General features: G+C 48.8%; 1 protein-coding gene across 1 annotated transcript in view; it reads right to left on the bottom strand.

The window, feature by feature from the left end:
- The window catches only part of LOC129711798 (dynamin-1), a 136,448-nt gene that overhangs the window by 80,281 nt on the left and 33,929 nt on the right, over positions 1 to 22,238 (bottom strand). The window contains exons 3-9 of the mRNA XM_055659733.1: positions 13,107 to 13,256; positions 12,292 to 12,495; positions 10,857 to 10,955; positions 9,076 to 9,236; positions 7,293 to 7,435; positions 5,412 to 5,547; positions 3,021 to 3,088 (exon numbers count right to left, since the gene is read on the bottom strand). Coding sequence (XP_055515708.1) covers positions 3,021 to 3,088; positions 5,412 to 5,547; positions 7,293 to 7,435; positions 9,076 to 9,236; positions 10,857 to 10,955; positions 12,292 to 12,495; positions 13,107 to 13,256 — 961 coding nt within the window. The remainder of the gene's footprint in view (positions 1 to 3,020; positions 3,089 to 5,411; positions 5,548 to 7,292; positions 7,436 to 9,075; positions 9,237 to 10,856; positions 10,956 to 12,291; positions 12,496 to 13,106; positions 13,257 to 22,238) is intronic.

Genomic DNA, 22,238 nt, shown 5'->3' with positions numbered 1-22,238 from the left:
TGTACTTGACAATGGAGAGCTGTTCCACCTTGATCAGCCTGCCACTCTGATGTACGGTAGAAATCAACAAAAGGAACGGAATTATTTTAATTTGGGAATATTTCCAAGCCTTGGCCTGGAGCTCTATTCTTGAGCTTGGAATGAAGGCTCCAAGACGGGTTTCCAATATTCATGATGGGAAACTCACACTTGTAAATTGAGAGACTTTATATAGAAAAGTCTTCTGCTCGCAGGGAAGTCACAAGTAAACTCCAGGGCGCAGAATGTTTTGCCTGCCTTGACTGCAATGAGGTAAAGCAAAGAGAAAACTATTCTGTCAACTCTGTTCAAGGTCAAGCAATTGAGCTAATGTTCAGTTAGCAGAATGGGGAAAATCACATTGTGGTCGTGGGAGCAAAGTCAATATATGGGAGGGTGGTCAAAATAGAGGTGAGAGGTACGTTTATGGTAGGAGAGAAAGATGGAGAAAGAAGGGGGGGGGAGGGGGGGGGGGAGGGGGGGGGAGGGGGGGGGGGGGGGGGGGGGGGGGAAGGGGGGGGGGGGGGGGGGGGGGGGGGGGGGGGGGGGGGGGAGAAGGGGGGGGGAGAAGGAGGGGGGGAGGGGGGGGGGGGGAGGGGGGGGGGAGGGGGGGGGGGGGGGGGGGGGGGGAGGGGGGGTTGAGGGGGGGGGGGGGAGGCCGGGGGGGGGGGGGGGGGGGGGGGGGGAGGGAGGGGGGGGGGGGGGGGGGGGGGGGGGGGGGGGGGAAGGGGGGGGGGGGGGGGGGGGGGGGGGGGGGGGGGGAGGGGGGGGGGGGGGGGGGGGGGGGGGGGGGGGGGGGAGGGGGAGGGGGGGGGGGGGGGGGGGGGGGGGGGGGGGGGGGGGGGGGGGGGGGGGGGGGGGAGGGGGGGGGAGGGGGGGGGAGGGGGGGGGAGAAGGGGGGGGAGAGAGAGAGGGGGAGAAGGGGGGGGAGAGAGAGAGAGAGAGAGAGAGAGGGGGGAGAGGGGGGGAGAAGGGGGGGGGAGAGGGGGGGGGGAGGGGGGGGGAGAGAGGGGGGGGGAAGGAGAGGGGGGGGAGGGGGGGGGGGGGGAGAGGGGGGGAGGAGGGGGGGAGAAGAGGGGCGGGGAGAAGGGGGGAGAAGGGGGGGAGGGGGGGAGAAGGGGGAAGGCGGGGGGGGGGGGGGGGGAGAGGGGGAAGGTGGAGGAGGGGGGGAAGGGGGGGGGGGGTGGAAAGGGGGGGAGAGAAGGGGGGAGAGAAGGGGGGAGAGAAGGGGGGGGGAGAGGGGGGGGGGGGGGAGAGAGAAGGGGGGAAGGGGGGGGGAGAAGGGGGGGAGGAGAGAAGGGGGGAGAGAAGGGGGGAGAAGGGGTATACAGAAATCAAGTGGAGAATCAGGGCAAGAGGTGAACAGACAGAGACAGTGAGGCAGAGAAGTGGGAAAGACCAAGGAACAGTTAGAGAGAGGAAGGTACCAGAGAGAGGGAAGAAGTGATAAAAGGAAGCAGAGGGGCACTAGTGTGAATGGATGATCGATGGTCGGCATGGGCTCAGTGGGCTGAAGGGCCTGTTTCCATGCTGTATCTTTTAATCAAAATAGTATTGAAGGGCAAGGGGTCCAAAGCAGCATTTTCCCCACAAAGACGCCCAGTCCTAGCCCGATGATCGGGGAAGAGTTTCTTCACAATAGCATGCTGGATCCCACCTCGGAGAATAAAAGCTGCTGCCTGGATTTGAGCAGCTTACTACAGGAGGTGTTTTTAAAAGGATGCCCAGGAAGTCGCAAGAGCTTCTGGGAGCTGCAGATGCACGCACCGCTTGGCAAAAGTGATTTCTTCCGTTTTTCTATTCAAATTTTTTAATTTTTTTATTTTTTTTAAAGTAATTTTTAATTTGAAGAAGATTATTTATGGAGCAGAATTCAGCCTCCAGCTGTGGGCGGCTGCAGTGCTGAAGCTGATGAGGCAGAATTGCTGATCATTTCTGAAATGGCTGCCTGCCTGCAGGGACTTTTTCAATGCAGTGCATCATCTCAAGTGGAATGGGGATGCTAGGGAGCTGGGTACCCATCAGCGAGGGCACCCGCACAACACACAACACACTCCCCTGTTTTACTCAAAAATACAATGCATTAAATTAGAATTGCTTTTGCAGTATCTCATTAGGACGTCATTATTCTGTCACACCTCCATGTTACACCTCAAAAGGTCTTCCCTATCAATTGTAGCTTCACATTATTGCCACTAGATGGAGCATCAAGCTCTGGCAGCCGCAGTTGCCCAGAGAGAGAGGCCACTCGGTCCATCTAGTGTTACATCTTCATCTGAACCTACATTGCCTAATATACGAGTCCAACAGGAAAAACAAATTTTGATCTTTCAGGTAAGTCTAAAATACGAGGTAAAGCACCTTTTATTGCACTTGCACAGCTCAATTTGCAAAGGTATGTACACCAAATTCTCCTCTTTTAAGTAATATCCCCCCCATCCCCTTTCTCTCTCCTGTGCAACCCCATCCCAGTGCAAACCCATTTCTTTCAATATCCCTCCCCAGTCGCCCTGCTCCTTTCCCCTCCTTAGTGCACTCTAGGTCATCATTCAATTCAGGGGCTTTGTGATGTCCTCACATGGTTTTAATCCAAGTCTAGTCATCTTATAAGGCTGATGTACAATTCTCCAATAAATAGATACTGGAAAAATACATGAAATTGGAGAGGAATCAGTGGAAGATTTCCTCCGTCATTCTCATCTACAGCAGTGGCAGACAATTAGGAAGGTGAATCCATCACAATAGGACATGGTTAGGAAGAGTCCACAGTACTGGTACCAAACCAGGAGTTTCAACAGAAGACCTGGACCCTTTTAATCCTCAGTCAACTAACATAGTCAATCTAACGCTAGACTTAGAAGAGATCCAAGGCCAATATCCCTTTCCCCCTAGTTTCGGGGATAAGCACCTTGGCTAAGAGAAAGGAAAGAGTGATACAAATGAATAATCGGACATGGTTAAAAGTTAATAGACGACAGTCTCAAGGTTTTGCAGATACATGCCTGATTCCGTGGATGTTCTTGATGGCGTAACTAATCTCTCGTCGCAGCTCCTTCTCGTCAAATTCCATCTGTCACAAAGAATAACACAGATGCGTTTAACAGACCAGCCCATACAAAGGACAACATCCAGTCTCCAACCAGAGCTGCAATCTTACCCTTTGGCATTGAACCAGGTGACAGTCAGGGAGAGAACAGCTCAGGATCCCTAGGAATTTTACTCATTGATCAACACCCACTTCTAGAGCAGAGCTGTTCCCAGATATGGATAGCTGTCCCTTGCTTCTGCACACTTGGGCAGTGGGAGATAAAGGTCAGACAATGCTTTTGTTAAAGCATTGTGTTTATTGAAGGGGCAAGTGTAGAGATACTGGCGACTGTGACACAACTAGATCAAGCTTAATTAGAGTAATTGAACCAAAAATATAATGTTTAAGAAGGAACCGCAGATGCTGGAAAATCAAAGGTAGACAAAAGTGCTGGAGAAACTCAGCGGGTGCAGCAGCATCTATGGAGCGAAGGAAATGGGCAACGTTTCGGCCCGGAAGCCTTCTTCAGACCAAAAATATAATCATGGGTTAAAAGTACCAAATGAGTAGAATTCATTTTAGGCCACTCTGTTACAGGGAAGATGCCATTCAGCTTGAAAGAGTACAGAGACAATTTACAAGTATGTTGCCTGAGCTGTGGGGATGAGTTGAAAAGGCTTTGCCTTTTCTGTCTGAAGATGGGTCCCAACCTGAAATGTCACCTATCCCTTCTCTTCTCAGATGTCATTTAATCCAGAGAACCTGTCGCACTTTGTATTTTGCTTAAGATTTCAGCCTCTACAGTTCATTGTGTCTCCCAGGAGTTTTTTTTTGCGAGGAGGACGAGGGGTGATTTGTATCGAGTGCATAAAATCATGAGGGGAATAAATAAAGTAAATGCATTTTTCCCCAGGGTGGGAGAATCGAGAACCAGAAGGCATCGTTTTAAGGTGAGAGGGGAAAGAAAAAATATAAACCCGATGGGCAATTTTTTCCACAATGGGTTAACTCTGCGGGTCAGGCAGCATCTCTGGAGAACATGGATAGGTGACGTTTTGGGTCGAGACCCTTCGTCAGTTTCCAGTCTGAAGGGCCTTCTCCAGTCTGACAAAGGGTCTTGACCCAAAACCTCAGTCTGAAGAAGGGTCTCGACCCGAAATGTCACCCATCCAGAGATGCGGCCTGACCTGCTGAGTTACTCCAGCACTTTGTGTGTTAACTAGCACCTGCAGTTCCTTGTTTCGAGCTTAGATGGAGCATCACAGTTGCATTGGGCTGAGCGGCCTGTTTCTGTGCTGTATCACTTGATGACCAGATAGCCGATTGGTTATGTAGTCCACAACGAGCTGGAGAAACCTGACATAACAGTTTGCTCCCAGTCTCCAAAGGACAGCGATGATTGCAAAGCAGCCAGAGAGATGGTAGTTAATAATGCAGACACAACAAGATCCATAATGAACTCAAATATAGTTGAGTTCAACCAGACCTTGACACGCATGGATCCATGGCAGATGGTCTTCAGAGGTGAGAGTGCTGGATGATTTATGATGAGCGGAAACATATCGATTTCTATGCTCGTCACTGGTGAGAATGTAGTTCACGGGTAAAGAATTATAGGAAAATGTCCACCAATCACTTGTTCATACAGCACGGAAAAGGGCGCTTCTGCCCAACTTGTCCTTGCCGACCAAGGTGCCCCATTTAAACTAGTCCCACTTGCCTGTTGTTGACCCATCTCCCTCCAAACCCGTCCCACCTGTCTACACGTCCAAGGACCAGTACTCTCAGAGGTAGCTGTGGAGTTGAACGACCGGGACACACTGTCCCCACACTAACTTTATCTGATGTCTCAGAGTCATAGAATAATACAGCACGGAAACAGGCCCTTCGGCCCGACTCATCCATGCTGACCAGGGTTTATGGCGGGTCGTCTGTGGAGGGAATGGACAGGTGACATCTCGGGTCGAGGCACTTTAGTTTAGTTTAGAGATACAGCACGGAAACAGGCCCTTCGGCCCACCGGTTCCATGCCGACCAGCGATCCCCACACTATCCTATGAAGGATTTTTAATATATTTACCAAGCCAATTAACTTACAAACCTATACATCTTTGGAGTGTGGGAGGAAACCGAAGATCTCGGAGAAAACCCACGCAGGATACGGGGAGAACGTACAAACTCCGTACAGACAGCACCCATAGTCGGGATCGAACCCGGGTCTCTGGCGCTGCATTCGCTGCAAGGCAGCAACTCTACCGCTACGCCACCGTGACCGCCCTTCTTTAGACGGTACGTGTCCATTCCCTCCACAGACGAGCCGCCAACTTTCTCCAGCACATCGTGATTTGCTGAAGCCTTTCATTACCTTGACAAGCTCAAAGGGGAACCTCTCGTGGAAGATTCGGTTTATTCTCGCTCCGCCCGACAGCTCGTAGGTGTCAATCTGATCCCCCGATCCTTCAATGCGTTTCTCAAAATCCACAGCAAATTGCTGAACCATCCTGTCAAAGAACAAGAAGTTTTATGTAATACAGTTAAAGAGGAGGAGGCCATTATCTGTCTTCAGATCCTTGCTCTGCTCCAATTACAGCCTTTGAAACATTTGGCTAATCGAATGATTGAAACACATAGCATGGAAACAATCCCTTTGCCCTACAGAGTCCACGTTGACCATCGATCACCCGCTCACGCTAGTTCTATGTTATCCTAATTTTGCATCCACTCCCTGCACAATAGGGTCAATTTACAGAGGCCAATTGACCTACAAACCTACACGTCTTTGGATTGTGGGAAGGTACCAAAGCACCCTGACAAAGCCCACATGGTCACAGGGAGAACATGTCAATTCCACATAGACAACACCCAAGGTCAGGAGTGAACGCTGGTCTCTGGCGCTGATCTGGCTCCGACCCGATCAGCTGCATCACCCAGCCACCCAAATGACAAAGGGAGAACACATGCATCAACCCCGCTAACTCTTGCCCGTTATCCGAGTGCTCCATCACTTGAGCCAGCACTTTCTGAGGATTTATTGATTACACCTATAAAGGTGACGGGTTCTACAGTCTTGTGAGAGACCCAGATGCACGAGGACATACTTGTCCATTTCCCTCAGAAGAAGCCCAGTTCTAATCCTTTATCAGATCACTTGCCCTTGTTCTTGATTAACACCAAAGGAGGAAATACCTTCATCACAATCACCTTTTTGAATCGGCTAACAAATGAAACGCCTCGATCAGACCAACCTTCAGTCTCTGACCATTACAAGAGTTGATGCATAGCAATTGTGGGCAAAGCTGCCTGTTCAAAGCAGGAACCTAGCCTTCCCAGACCTACAATTGTGCAGAAACCCTTGCCATGTTGGTAATGTCAAAGACTAGAGGCCACAGCGTTAAGGTCAGAGGGAGGAATTTCAAAGTAGTCATGAAGGGCTATTTTTTTTTCATATACACAGTGAGTGGTGGGTGCCTAGTACACGCTGCCAGAGGTGATTGTGGAGGCAGATACAACAGGGGCATTTAAAAGGCTTTTAGACACACGCACATGGGTGTGCAGGGAATGGAGAGATATGGATGATGTGCAGACTGGAGGGATTAGTTTAGTTTGGCATCATGTTCGTCATGGATATCGTGCGGTGAAAGGCCTGTTGCTGTGCTGTTCTATGTTCACAAAGCAACTTGCCCTTGGACCATGCCATTAATCCAGGAAAATATTCCCCGAGATTGACAGAGCTGTAGTGACTTTACATGTAGTGACAGGAAACCATTGAGCAGAATAAAGGGTCTATTAACAGGCTATTGGCAAGTTGAGGTGCAAATAGAAGACCTGCCCATTGCTGAGAAGCTGAGACTCTTCCAAACTGTAGAGTCACAAAGTGACTGTACACAGATGCAGAAGAGCGTGGTGTGGGTCAAAGTACAGTATATGAGGCATATGAGAAAATGCAGCAAAAGGTAATTAAAAGATTCGTTAGTGAAGAAAGTTTAAAGTTCGAGGAAGAGGAGAGATGGAAAGCTCCGGGACTGAGAATCCAATGAAAAACCCATCCTTGATCAACCTGAAAGTGTGTCTGATGTATGAGGTCAGAGTCAGAGGATCGCAGAGTTTCTGTTGGGCTGGATGGCTGAATAGGGATTGGTGGGACCATGGAAGGATTTGAGCACGGGGTTGTCTAAAGACGAATAAGGATGTAGTAGAGGTTGGGCGAGTGGATCCATGACGCTGGCATTGCGAGCGTGGTACTTACTGCAGCAAAGCTTTGGTTTTCCTGGAAGGATCATCAGGCCGGAAGTTCTTGTACTCATCCACCTCCTTCTCAATGGACAGCAGCTGGCTCTGCAGCTTGTTGCGAAGGGCAGGCAGCGTGTCCCGGATGTGGTTTGTCAATTGCTGTGGACAGCAGAGTGAGAAAGAGAAGTAATGAGTGCAACCACGTAGAGAATACGTCTGCCTAGAGTCCTAGAGTCATAGAATGATACAGGGTGTAAACAGGCCCTTCGCCCAACTTGCCCAAACCGCCCAACATGTCCCAGCTACACTCATCCCACCTGCCTGCACTTGGTCCATATCCCTCCAAACCCGTCCTATCCATGTACCTGTCTGTTTCTTAAATGTTGGGAAAGTCCCCGCCTCAACTATCTCCTCTAGCAGCTTGTTCCATGCACCCACCACCCTTTGTTTGAAAAAGTTATCCTTCAGATTCCCATTAAATCTTTTCCCCTTCACCTTGACCCTATGTCCTCTGGTCCTCGATTCCCCTACTCTGGGCAAGAGACTCTGTGCATCTACCTGATCTATTCCTCTCATGATGTTATACACCTCTATAAGATCACCCCTCATCCTCCTGCGCTCCAAGGACTAGAGACCCAGCCTACTCAACCTCTCCCTACAGCTCACACCCTCTAATCCTGGCAACATCCTCGTAAATTTTCTCTGAACCCATTCAAGCTTGACAATATCTTTCCTATAACATGGTGCCCAGAACTGAACACAATACTCTAAATGCGGTCTCACCAACGTCTTAGACAACTGCAACATGACCTCCCAACCTCTAAACCTCTGTGCTAAAGTCACAGGAAACCCGGTCTGATCCATAATTAACTAACATGGAGGCACAAGAGACTGCAGGTGTTGAGAAAAACACAAAGTGCTGGAGGAACTCAGCGGGTCAGGCAGCATCCGTGGACCGATTGTGTATGGGGCCGAGACTCGTTTTCGGACAGCCAAAAGGGTGACAGTCCGAAGTATCCCGTGTCCCTTCGCTCCCCAAATGCTGCCTGACCTGGTGAGCAACTCCAGCACTTCTGTTTTGCTCATGTCGCTAAGTTAAACCCCTGTCCCACTTTCCTGAGTTACTCACTAATTCTCCCGAGTTTTACCCTTGAACCAAACTCGGAGATTCCAGCCATAGATACTTGGGGATATTTTTTTTAAAAACTCGTGGACAGTTTTCAACATGCTGCAAAAACGTCCCGACTTACCTGATGCCCCGGGTACCTCCGGCTGGCATTACGAGCCGCTAAGAAATATCTACGGACTCGCTACGGATATTCTCCGAGTTTGAATCAAGGGGAAAACTCGTGAATAATTCGGGAAAGTGGGACAGGGGCTTTAGCCTTTACTTTTGCCAAGTCTGGCCATCTCTTGAGTTTCCCTAGCACCACAAATACTTCCAGAATTTACACATCAAATCGGTTAACAGAAAACAAACTTTCCCATTCTTTTATTTTTTCCCCCCCAGTGTGGCTTGCACCGGGGACACTCATTCCCTGACACTCCTGTGAGAGTAAAGACTCAAGTGTTTATTGGCCTCATGTAATAACAATGGAACAGTGAAATTCTTACCTGCAGGAGCAGAACAGGCTTGGACCACAGTGCACATAGATAGTATATTATTAACAAAATTAAATTAATTCATAGTCCCAATGCTAGTGCAAGAAGCAAGACACTAGAGAGTTGTCAGATCCTCTGCTTTATCTGGAAGGGCAGGGAGCTCTCTGCCAGCTGAGGAGAAGGCAGGTTGGCATTACCTGATTGAGGACCTTCTGGAGATAAGGGGTCCCCATGCGATCAGCCATGTGCCGATAGGCTGGGTGTGAAAGGAAGAACTTTCTCTCAGCGGCCAGCGCGGCTTGGATGTCTTTTCTGCCATCGATGTCCTTCTGGCTTCTATTCACCACCCCGATGTAACCTGGAGGACAGGAGAGAGGGCAGGGTGGGTGTCAGTTCCACAGACACACGGTGCAGGAGAGAGCTGCCACAATTTACCCTCGCGGTGGACTCCCTGCCTCCGAGCGTGGAGGATCCCGGGTGGAATCCGGTTCCAGCAACAGCAAACCATGGACTCCGGTTCAGGACTTTAGGCTTGACAACTGGTGGAAATCTGAGACCAACACCACATTGCGAGACCCTGAAACCCCTGCTGGAGTACAAGAGCAGCCACTCTAGCAGACAGCATTAAGATGGATACCTCCTGGAAGTGATCACACAACAGCTTCAGACTGTTCTCCAGTTGCTGCAGGACACAAACACAGAAGTGAGGGACTTCCTTTCCTCTTGGACTTTGAGACAATTCTGGGTCACAGCCAGGAGAGAGGGAACAGGGACGACTGTGGAATCCCAGCCCATGAGCTCCACAAACTCACTAAATACAATGAAGGAAGATGGGATTTAACACTGGTATTTCGCTCCTCTCTCTGGAGCGGTGACCAGGGCTGCAACTGAGATGGGAGCCTTTCATTGCAGGATAAGAACAATGGTCGCTGTGGGATCCATCCTGGTTCTGAGGGTTATTGTTCAGGTCAAATCCGTGCAGTCGACACTCAAGCTCCTCCCATTCCCATCTTCCCATCGTCTGTTGGCTTGTGATGCTATTCCTCCTCGTTTCCCCGTTTCTATATCAGCCCCTGTGCACAACGATAGTTGCCCCAACCCTGCCCTACGATTGCGTGCGGGAACCCAGGGTGAAGAATCCCAGCCAAGGAGCTGAGGTAAAGGCCTTGTAGGTAGGGTGGTCCAAGCCTTTTCCACCCCCTCCCAGGTGGAAATAACTAGACTAGAGGACGTTGCTCTAAGGTGGAAGAGGCAACATTAAACGGGGTCGTGTGGGACAAGTTTTTATTTAAACCTACAGAGAACGGTTGGTGCCTGGAACATTATGCTAGGGATGGAGGCAGATCCGATAGTGGCATTTAAGAGGCTTTAGAAAGCCGCAAGGACAAGCAGGGAATGGGAGAATATGGATCATGTGGAGATTAGTTTGGCTTGTTCAACATGGTGTCATGTTCAGCATGGGCATTGTGGGCAGAAGGGCCTGTTCGTGGTGCTGCACTCTTGTATGTTCTGGGCTTCACCCCAGCCAGCTAACACCAACCCAGTCTCTTGAGTCTCCATTTCCCACGGTACCCCCAGCCGGCAGCTACCAATTGGAGACCAGACCGTAGCCCGAGTCAGACGATCAAGCCTCGTTCCAGAGAATAGAGCAAAATAAATGTGTCTGCCGTAGTGCTGCAGCAACAAGGGATCAGCACTGATGTACATGCTGCCTTTGGACGAGATGCTCGACCAAAGCCTAGTGTCAATATTTCCCGATGATGTATAATGTCACCCGAAACCGGAAAGTTATCACAGTGGTGCAGTTGCCGCATCACAACACCAGGGACCCCGGATCGATCCTGACCTTGGGTTTGTCTGTGTGAAGTTTGCACGATCTCCCTGTGGCCGCCTTGGTTTCTTCCGGATGCTCCGGTTTCTTCGCACAAATCACCGACACGTATAGGGGTGGGGGGGGGGGGGGGGGGGGGGCATTTACCTCGTCTCAAGGGTAAGAGTTTGTTCTCCAGAATTTCTCGAGCATCTGTCCCTTCATCCATCAGGTCCAACTTGGTGATGACTCCGATTGTACGCAAGCCTAGCAGTGGACAGAAGAGATTTCAGTCAAAAACCCACAGATCCAGGCCTGTCGCATGGAACTGCTTGGCCAGACCCTGCACGGCGGGGCTGTGGATAATATCCCCCCCCCACCCCCACACGGTACGCAAAACCCTTCCCTCTTCGATAAGAGTCAGGACGTGGTGTTGCAGTTTTATAAGACTTTGGTTGGGCCGCATTAAGAGTCCAGCAGACTGTTCTGGTCACCCCATTACTGGAAGGATGCACCAGTTTTGGAAAGGGTGCAGGTGAGATTAACCCGAATGATGCCGGGATTAAGGGGTATTAGTTATAAACTGAATTTGGACAAACTTGGATTGTTTTCTCTGGAATGCCGCAAGTTGCGGGGAGACCTAATAGAGGTATAAGAAATTATGAGAGGCAAACAGTAGATATGGTAGACAGTCAGAACATTTTTCCTCAAAATGTCAAAGACTAGAGGACATGGCTTTAAGGCTTTAAGGTGAGAAGGGTAAAGTTTCAAGGAGATGTGCTGTGCAAGGATTTAGTTTTACATGTTGGTGGGTGCCGGGAACAAACTGTCAGGGGTGAGGTGGAGGCAGATATGATAGCGGCGTTTAAGAGGCCTTTAGATAGTCATATGGATATGCAGAGAATGGATCACATGCAGGCAGAGGAGATTTGTTTAATACAGCATCCTGTTTGCAACAGACATTGTGGGCCAAAGGGCATGTTCCTATGCTGTACTGTTCCATGTTATACCCTGCACCATTGCAGGACAGTGAATTGGAAGGCCAGGGAAGGCCAGAAGGTTAAGGGGGGGACTTGATAGAGGTCTTTAAAATGATGAGAGGGATAGACAGAGTTGATGTGGACAAGCTTTTCCCTTTGAGAATAGGGAAGATTCAAACAAGAGGACATGACTTCAGAATTAAGGGACAGAAGTTTAGGGGTAACATGAGTGGGAACTTATTTACTCAGAGAGTGGTAGCGGTGTGGAATGAGCTTCCAGTGGAAGTGGTGGAGGCAGGTTCATTGGTATCATTTAAAAATAAATTGGATAGGCATATGGATGAGAAGGGAATGGAGGGTTATGGTATGAGTGCAGGCAGGTGGGACTAAGGGGAAAAAAAAATTTGTTCGGCACGGACTTGTAGGGCCGAGATGGCCTGTTTCCGTGCTGTAATTGTTATATGGTGTTATATGGTTATATGGAATGGCAAGAGGAATTATCAGAGAGAGTGTTGTCCCTTCATGACTGAGACCTTGCGGCAACACTATGAGGCAGCACCTGGGGCCATGATACCCACCACCTTCTCAATGGCAAGGGGCTAAACCAAGACGCTGGTGCATACCTTGTGGGTCCACCTCCTTGGCTATCTTCAGGGCATCGGAGTTGGCCAGATCTGTGTTGGCAGGCGACACTGCCAGGACCAGGCAGTTTTCCTTGGTAACGAACTGCATGAGCATTTCACGGATCTGGAACTCTATGTCCACGGGCTGGTCGCCCACCGCGATCTTGGTCATCCCAGGGAGGTCGATCAAGGTCAGGTTCAGCACTGAAGAGAGAGCAGAAAAAGTGTGAAAGTGTCGACCTTTACAGAGGATGCTTCCAGTGGCCTGGAAGTGTAGGACCAGAGGGGGCAGCCTCAGTACAAAAGGACGTGCTTTCAGAATGGAGCTGAGGAGAAATGTCTTTATCCAGCGGGCAGTAAATCTGTGGAATCTGCTACCACAGCTGGCAGTGAAGACCAAGTCATTCAGTAATTTGAAAGTGGAGTTTATTGCTTCTTGATTATTAAATGTCAAAGATATGGAAAATTCCTCCTCATCTTGCTAGTGCCCGCCGTGGGCTTTGACTTTGACATCGGGAGAAGAATGGAGAGCAGGGGAGAGACAAGACTTTGCCTTCCATCACAGTGAGGAGGAGATTCACTGTGATGGATGTGTGTGTAAATTGTGTTAAGTGTGTGTCTTGGTTCTTTTCTTGTATGGCTGCAGAAACCAAATTTTGTTTGAACCTCATGTGACAAATAAATGGTATTGCATTGTATTGTATCTCCATTCTAGAGGTACGTCCCTTTATTCTGTGGCCGTGCCCTCTTGTTCACAAGCTTCCCTTTGCCCACTGAGGGGGGGGGGATTGTCCTGTTGGTGTGGGCACACCTACCGTTTGGCGAGTAGACCCTCAGGTTGATGGGGATGGATGAGATCCCCCTGTTGCTGCCCGTCACCCGGTCTGTCTCCTGCTCGATCTCCTGCCGTACCTCATCGAAGTCGACAAACTTCTTCCCTTTGAGGTGCAAGAACTCTGCATACTCTGGAGATGTGAGCAAACACAAACAGTGATACAGGTTGATAGATAGACACACAGCGTGTCCGTCTGAAGTGTCCGTCTGAACAAAAACGTCACCCATCCATTTTCTACAGAGATGCTGCCTGACCTGCTGAGTAACTCCAGGACTGTGTCTCCCTCCGTCTGCTGTATAAACCTGCAGTTCCTCCCCGCACAGTGATATAGGTTGAGCAGATCGAGGCTGGATCAGGGTTGATTCATTTGGTGGAAAAATCTCCCACTGATATTATCAGCATTTTCTCCCCAGATGTATTTTGCATTCTCTGTCCATGGCTAACCCAACATTTACTGCTCTTCCCCATCACACACACAGCTGCATGCCTTTGATACAACGTTATAAGACTTTGGTTAGGTTGCATTTGGAGTGTTGTGTGCGGTTTGCTTGCCCAGTTACAGTAACCCCTGTCCCACTTAGGAAACCTGAACGGAAACCTCTGGAGACTTTGCACCCCACCCAAGTTCCTGGAGGTTTTTGTCAGTCTCCCAACCTGTTTCCACTACCTGCAACCTCCGGCAACCACCTTTAACCTCTGGGAACCGCACGGAAACCTTGGGTGGGGCGCAAAGTCTCCAGAGGTTTCCGTTCAGGTTTCCCAAGTGGGACAGGGGCATTAGGATGTGGAAGCTTTAGAGAATGTGTGGAAGAGCTTTATCAGAATTTACTGGCATGCCCTCTGGATTAGGGTGTAATAGTTACAAGGAGAGTTTGGACAAACTTGGATCGTTTACTCTGGAATGCCCGAGGTTGAGGGGGAGACCTGATGGAAGTATAGACAATTAGGAGAGGCATAGACGGGGTACATAGTCTGAACCGTTTTCCAAAAGGTGGAAGTGTCAAAGACTAGAGGGCCTAGCTGCAAGGTGAGAGGGGAAACGTTTATAGGAGAGTTATTGTTTGCACGAGGGCGGTGGATGCTTGGAAAGCACTGCCAGGAGAGGCAGATATTGTCGCGACATTAAAGAGGCTTGTAGACAGACACATGATGTGTGGGGAGTGGAGGGATATGGATCATGTACAGGCAGATAGTTTATCTTGGCATCATGCACAACACAGACAATGTGGTGCGAAGGGCCTTTTGGATTGCTGTACTGTTCTATGTTTGTGGGTCCATTCATGGTGCATCTCAGCTGTAGGCTGGAGCCTCAGGCAAGCCAGACTGGATAAGGGCATTGGTGAAGCAAATTGGATATTGGTTATTATACCACTTCATCATGTTTGTGGTCAACATTACTGCCCCAGGCTTTTTATTCCAGGTTTAGAGCACTGTGGCGCAGCTGGTAGAGCTGCTGCCTCACAGCGCCAGAGTCCCGGGTTTGATCCTGACCTCGGCTGCTGTCTATGTGGTGCTTACACGCTCTCCCCATGGGTTTCCTCCCACATCCCAGAGACGTGTGGGGTTTGTAGATTAATTGGCCTCTGCAAATCACCCCCAGTGTGAAGGGAGTGGATGAGAGAGTGGGATAGTATAGAACTGGTGTGATCGATGGTCAGTGGGGTCTTGGTGGGCTGAAGGGCCAGTTTCCACACTGCATCTCCAAACTAAACTCTCTTCCAGAACCAGGGGCCACAGTTTAAGAATAAGGGGCAAGCCATTTAGAACGGAGATAAGGAAACACTTTTTCCACACAGAGTTGCGAGTCTGTGGAATTCTCTGCCTCGGAGGGCGGTGGAGGCCGGTTCTCTGGAAACTTTCAAGAGAGCTAGATGGGGCTCTTGAAGATAGTGGAGTCAGGGGATATGGGGAGAAGGCAGGAACGGGGTACTGATTGTGGATGATCAGCCATGATCACATTGAATGGCGGTGCTGGCTTGAAGGGCCGTATGGCCTACTCCTGCACCTATTGTCTATTGTCTATTGTCCATTTACTGTTCCCTAGTTTTAAACTTATTCATGTATTGTATCAATGATTATTGTATAAATGTGTGTTTTTGCATTAACGGGTCTGTTAACATGCAGCAAGTAAGAATTTCATTCTTCCGTTGCTGGTCCATTGACAATTAGACCCTCGATGCAAGGTGTCATTAAAAGTATTCAAGAAGGAACTGTAGATGCTGGAAAATCGAAGGAACACAAAAATGCTGGAGAAACTCAGCGGGTGCAGCAGCATCTATGGAGCGAAGGAAATAGGCAACGTTTCGTCCCGAAACGTTGCCTATTTCCTTCCGCTCCATAGATGCTGCTGCACCCGCTGAGTTTCTCCAGCACTTTTGTGTACCTATCATTAAAAGTAGGTCCCCATGGCCTCTTTCGCTGCAATTCCCATCTCCACCACCAATGTATCCAAGGACAACTGATATAAGGGGCCACCACTTCCAACCCAACCTGGAAACCTGCTCCTCACTCCTTAAACCTATGCCGTCTAATCTTTGACATTCACATTCTGGGGGGGGGTTCTGAATCCTGTGCCTCTCTATACTCCATCAAAATCTTTCATAGACACTGGATCCATATCTGAATCTCCCTCCACCACCAACATCCTCCAGCACAGGAACTGCTGCAGTTCAAGACAGCGTTACCATCAACGAGGGCAACAAATTCTGACCTTCCTTGACAGAAACATCGGCAATCCAGAAAACAATTGATCAAACAACAGGAAAAAAACTGCACATATCAAGTGCCTCAGATTTCCCCGCAGCTTTGATACCTGGAACCCTATCCTGGAATCATGCCTTGGCTCCTCTCGACAACTGACTCACAGATCAGGCACTGGTGAGTGATGAATTTTCCACCTCTCTGCTTGCCAGACTGAGGGGTTTTTTTTTTTCTGGGCATTAGGAGAAATTGAAGGAACATAATGAGCTGGAGAATTCCCAAGTGGAAAATCCCAACCCACACAATTGCCAGGAATTCCACGCTTGGGTTCCAAGAAAAACAATGGAGAGATGAGCAAGTCTATCCTGTGGCTGCCAGTGAGAGGCTGCTGTTCTTCATGGTCTCAAGGTGATGCGTCACTCAAGAACATGGGCGACACGGTGGCGCAGCAGTAGAGTTGCTGCCTACAGCGCATGCGGCACTGGTGAACCTGGGTTCAATCCCCACTATGGGTGTTGTCAGTACAGAGTTTGTATGTTCGCCCCTTGACCATGTCACAATTGCCAGGAAATCCGGTAAACTCGTGACGCTTTTTCAACACTGCGAAAAATGTCCACCAGTAAAAAATACTCATACGAGCCCCTATGTACCCGCTACGTACATTACACAGCTTGAATCAGGGGAGAACTCTTGAAGTACCTCGTACAGTGGGACAGGCCCTACACTCCACACACTTCCATTAAAACTTGCTCCTCTCATCTTAAACCTATGCCGTCTAGTCTTTGACATTTCCACCCAGGGAAAAAAAGGTTAAAAAAACCTGTTTTACTCGTACTACGTCAGCTCCGTATGACTTTTTACTCTGAAAACTATCGTCTCACCGCCCTGCACGGACCTATATCATTCCATGCATATCCATGTGTCTATCTATACGACATAATATCGGCTCCACAACCAACGTTCGAGCTTTTCGTTTAAAAACAAGAAAACTTAAGGGCCTGTAGAGGTATGCAATGCCGGTCTTTACCCCTCATCATTTTATTTACTACCATCTATATCAGCCTCTGACATCCAGAGAAATCAATCCAGGTTTTGTCCAAACTCTCCTTTCAGCTAATACCTTCCAAACCAGGCAACATTCTGGCAAAACTTCTTCTGCACCCTCTCCACAAGTTTCCACATCCTTCCCATCATGGGGCGACCAGAACAGCATGTAATACTCAAAAACGGGGTCTAATCAAAGTCCTATAGAGCTGCATCACGACTGCCTGACTCTCTTCCTCAATGCCCTAACTGATCGAAGCAAGCATACCACAGGCCTCCTTTACCACTCTACCTACTTTCGTTGCTACCTCCAGATATTAGAAGAAATGGATGGAAAATGCAAGTTGAAGATCCCTAGCAGAAAATCCCACCCTTCATATCCCCAGGAATTCAGAGCTTGGCATCCAAGCAAAACAATGGAGAAATGAGTCCTCTTACGAGAGAGTCATTGGGGAAGTTGTACTTAATTTTGGATAACACTACGTTTTGTTTACATATAGGTCAAAAGGAAATTTATGTAAAGTGTAAGCATAGTGGGTTTATTTATAGAGCACTAAGTCACCCTGAAACATCCTGATCAGATTAGGCTCTCTGGAACGGTCAATGTGCAGTTGCATAAAACAAACCAATCTTTGGCCCCTTATTTCCACGAAGCTCTTGTTCTTTGCCGAAGTGTCCCCCGACACACTTCTGGCTGACCATGAGAGGCACACAGTGCTGGAAGAAAGAGCAGACCGTCTCATCAAACTTCCATTGTGTCTACTCTGGCACTTTCCTAGAAAAATCTATAACTAACGCCATTGTCTGGTTCTCTCACGGCTCGAGGCCCAGGCAGCATTCTGGTGAAATAACTCACTCTGGCTTTTACTCCAGTTGGCCTCGGACCAATACTTTGCACAAATGCAATCTCTCTTTACTCATACATTCTATGTCCCCATTTATAAAGGTCCGAATGTTGCATTTCTTTCAATTTTTTTACTCTTACCTCGAGAGGATTTTGTATTTGAACATCTATCCGACTTCATTCCAAGTTTTGTCCGCACTCTTGTTCATCTTATTGAATCTTGACTTTGACAGACAGCATGGAAACTTGGCCCTTCTGCCCAGCAAGTCCACACCGACCATCGATCACTAGTTCACACCAGTTTTGTGCGATCCTACTTTCTCATCCACTTACACCGTTGGGGCAATTTATGGAGGCCAATTAACCCACAAGCCCACACATCTTCGCCATATCGATGGGGAGAAGGCAGGAACGGGGTACTGATTGGGGATGATCAGCCGTGATCACATTGAAGGGCTGGCTTGAAGGGCTGAATGGCCTACTCCTGCACCTATTGAAACTGGAGCACCTGGAGGAAATCCACGTGGTCGCAGAGAGAACATGCAAACTCCACACAGAGAGCATCGGCGTCACGATCGAACCTGGATCTCTGGCTCTGTGAGCCAGCAGCAGAGCAGCTCTATCACCTGCACCAATATGGCGCCCCACTGCTTCCTCCTAGGTTGCATTTATTGCCTGGACCTACTTTTGTGGATAATACTTTGTTCAGCAATCTTAAGGTAGGTTTAGATTTCTTGTCCCAAGATACAATCTTGCATGTCATCCAATCAAATCCGATAATGCTATACACAAATACAATCAAAACCAAACACAGGTACAACTTCTGCAGCAAAGTGCAGGATATAGTTTCTCAGTCTAGTGGTGTTACAGAGAACAAATCCAATGTCTGCATTGAGGTAGGTTGGTGACTACACCATAGCTCATGAGAGAGGACTGTTCAGAAATCTAATAGAGGGGATGAAGCTGTTCCAGAGTCTGGTGGTGAACACTTTCAAACTTACGTATCTTCTGATCAACAATTTGGACAAGTTCAATCCGACGAGTTTAAATCCAAATAATTAACTAAATCTGGTAGCTGTACTATGTTTATATATTCTGTTGTGCTGCAGCTAGTAAGAATGTCGTTGTTCTATCTGGGACATATGACAATAAAACACTCTTGAATGATTTGACAAGGTTCTGCATGGAAGGTTTGATTGCATGGGATCCAGGGAGAGCCAGCTAACTGGATAGAGAACTGGCTTCATGGATGCAAGGCCTGTGCCTCAAGGATCAGTGCTAGGCCCATTGCTGTTTGTGCTTTATAACCAATCATTTGGACTACAAGGCATGATTACGTTTGCAGATAACACTAAAACAGGTGGCCTCCTAGACAGTTACCAAAAATCACAACAGGATCTTGATCAGCAGAGCAAGTGCGCTGAGAAATGTTTGATGGAGTTTAATGGAGATGTGCGAGGAATTGCATTTTGGGAGGTTGAACCAGGGCAGGACCTTCACAGTGAATGGCAGGGCCCTGGGGAGTGTTGTAGAACAGGGGGATCTCGGAGCAGAAGTATATAGTTTCTTGAAAGCGGTGCCACTGTTAAATAGGGTGATCAAGGTGGGTGTGGGTACATAGGCCTGCAGTCGTCAGGGTTTCGAGTATAGAAGTTGAAATGTTATGTTACATTACAGATGTACACGATGTTGGCGAGGCCTTATTTGGAGTTTTGTGTTCAGGTCACCCTACTATAGGAAGTAGGTCATAAAGCTGGAAAGAGATGCAGGGATTTGAGGATATTGCCAGGACTGAAGGGCCTGAGCTATAGGGAGAGGCTGAGCAGGCTAGGGCTCGGAGGGCAGGAGGCCGAGGTGTGATTTTGTAGAGGTGTATAAAATCATGAGGGTAATAGATAGCGGGAATGCACTAAGAACCCACAACCTAGGATATAAATTTGAAGCGAGAGAGGAAAGATTTAAGAGAAACCTAAGGAACCACTTTTTCCAAACAGAGGGGTGTGGGTATATGGAATGAGCTGCCAGAGGAAGTAGTTGAAGCAGACTCTATAACAACATTTAAAAGACATTTGAACAGCTAAATGGATATGAAAGGTTTAGAGGGATAAATGCAAGCAAATAGGACAAGTGTAGATGGGACATATCAGTCAGCATGGGTGAGTTAGCCTGAAGGGACTGTTTCTGTGCATTATAACTATGACTCCAGTATGATTCTGCTGAAATATTAGCCACTGCTTAATGACACCGCCAGCAGAATTGTATAATTAAGCTCGGAATTCAATGTTGCTCTGGAATTAGAATCAGCTGCCGCTCCTGCTCCATCCTCCCCAGATGTCTTATCATTCAGAAGAAGAAAAGCGCTGCTTTCTTCAGGACTGAGTGCAGCCTTAGTTATCCACAGCGATCCCACAAAGGGAGCGACCATCTGACAGACATCGCCACCCTCCACGCACCGGTCAGAGAGCAGGAATAGAGCAGGGAAGTGTTCAGGAGGGAGGCTTTCCAAAGGCCTACGTTGAAAGGCCCTCTGGACAGCTGTGCTGGGGGGAGGGGAATAAAAAAGAGAGAGGGGGAAAGAGAGAGGGGGAAAGAGAGAGGGGGAAAGAGAGAGGGGGAAAGAGAGAGGGGGAAAGAGAGAGGGGGAGGAGAGAGAGAGGGGGGGAAAGAGAGAGGGGGAAAGAGAGAGGGGGAAAGAGAGAGGGGGAAAGAGAGAGGGGGAAAGAGAGAGGGGGACAGAGAGAGGGGGGAAAGAGAGAGAGGGAAAGAGAGAGGGGGAAAGAGAGAGGGGGGAAAGAGAGAGGGGGGAAAGAGAGAGGGGGAAAGAAAGGGGGAAAGAGAGAGGGAGAAAGAGAGAGGGAAAGAGAGAGAGGGGAGAGAGGGAGAGAAAGAGAGAGAGCACACTCAGTTCTCCCCGAAACTGGGAAGCACAAAAGGGCAGTGTCTCAACCCTGGAAAAGGCCTCTGTTGTGTCTCCACAGTTAGTGTTGCTGCTGTGCTGGTAGTCGTACAGCTTTACTGTCAGAACCAAATGGGTACGCTTTCATTAGTAACAATTTCATACCATTAAGAAATAATACCAGTGGTTAGTAATATTGCCAGTCATACAAGGTATTAGCAAAGATAGACACAAAGTGTTGGGGTAACTCAGCGGGTCAGGCAGCATTTCTGGATAAAAAGGAATAGGAGACGTATCGGGTCAGGACAAGGCATCTTTAACAGCCAACTATCCATAGTGCTTCACCCTATATCCCTTCTCTCCAGAGATGCTGCCTGTCCCGCTGAGTTACTCCAGCTTTTTGTGTTTATCTAGTGGTTCATAGGGATATGGGCAAAAAGACGTGGGTAAGAGGGACTAGGATGGATGGGGCACTGAATACACATTGAATGGCGGTGGGGTTGGCAGTGTGGTTGCTAACGTCCTTTGTGACTGCGATTAGCTCACACTGCACTGGTTTACATGCACCTTGCCCACTGCACATAACGCCCAAGAGATATACTTGAAAAAGATTTAAAAAGTCATTGAGGGAGATAAGGAACTGCAGATTCTGGAATATTGAACAAAATACAAAGTGCTGGAGGAACTCAGTAGATCAGTCAGCAGCTTGTGACTTGACACCTGTGACTAGAAGGTATTCATTAATTCATTCATTCACCTGTCGAGGGAATGGGCAGATGATATTTCAGGTTGCGGTCCATGATAATACCAGCCAGTCGACAGTCTGCCCCCTCGTGATGGAAACGGGGAAAATAGAGGAGCAAGTATCAGAGATTCTTCGAGGCAAGGATGGAACTTAGTGATAAAGTTGATGAAATCAATGAGTTCTGCATGGGTGCAGGAGGCAGCCTCGATGCAGTGTTTGAGGTAGCGGAGAAAGAGTTGGGGGTTGCTGCCAGTGTACATTTGGAACAAGGACCCTTCAACGTACCCAGCAACATGCCAGGCACAGCACAGGCCCATGGCTACACTTTAACTTGGGAACAGTGAGAAGTGTGAAAAGAGAAGTAGCTGAAGGTGAGGACAAGTTCTGCCAGGTAGGGGGGGAGAGTGTCAGTCGAGGGGACTAATTGGATCTCTGTCCAAGGATCTACTGGAGGCCCGAGACTTTACTGGTTGGATTGGAGGTTGCAACGGGATCAGACGTCTGAAGAAGGTTCCCGACCAAAGAGGTCGCCTGTCCCGTCCCTGCACAGATGCTGCCTGACCCGCTGGATCCCTTCAGCACTGTGTCTTGTGCAAGATCACAAGGGTTCTGTGCAGTGCGGCACAAGTGCTTTGTGCAGGATGAACACATTCCAATGTAATCCTCTTTAGATTTTCGTAATCACAACAGGCAGAGGCAGGAGCTTGCAGAACAGATGTACAGAAATAAAACTGTTATTAAAGAAGGGTCGGCATGTTGGCAGAGTTGCTGCCGTACGGTGCCAGAGACCCGGATTTAATCCTGTCTGCGGGCGCTGCCTGTACGATCTCCCGGTGACCTCCCCAGGTTCCTCCCACACTTCAAAAATATACAGGTCTGTAAG

This window comes from Leucoraja erinacea, chromosome 31 (genome assembly GCF_028641065.1).
Source record: "Leucoraja erinacea ecotype New England chromosome 31, Leri_hhj_1, whole genome shotgun sequence".
NCBI lineage: Eukaryota > Metazoa > Chordata > Chondrichthyes > Rajiformes > Rajidae > Leucoraja > Leucoraja erinaceus.
This window is presented reverse-complemented; position numbering and strand designations above follow the sequence as displayed.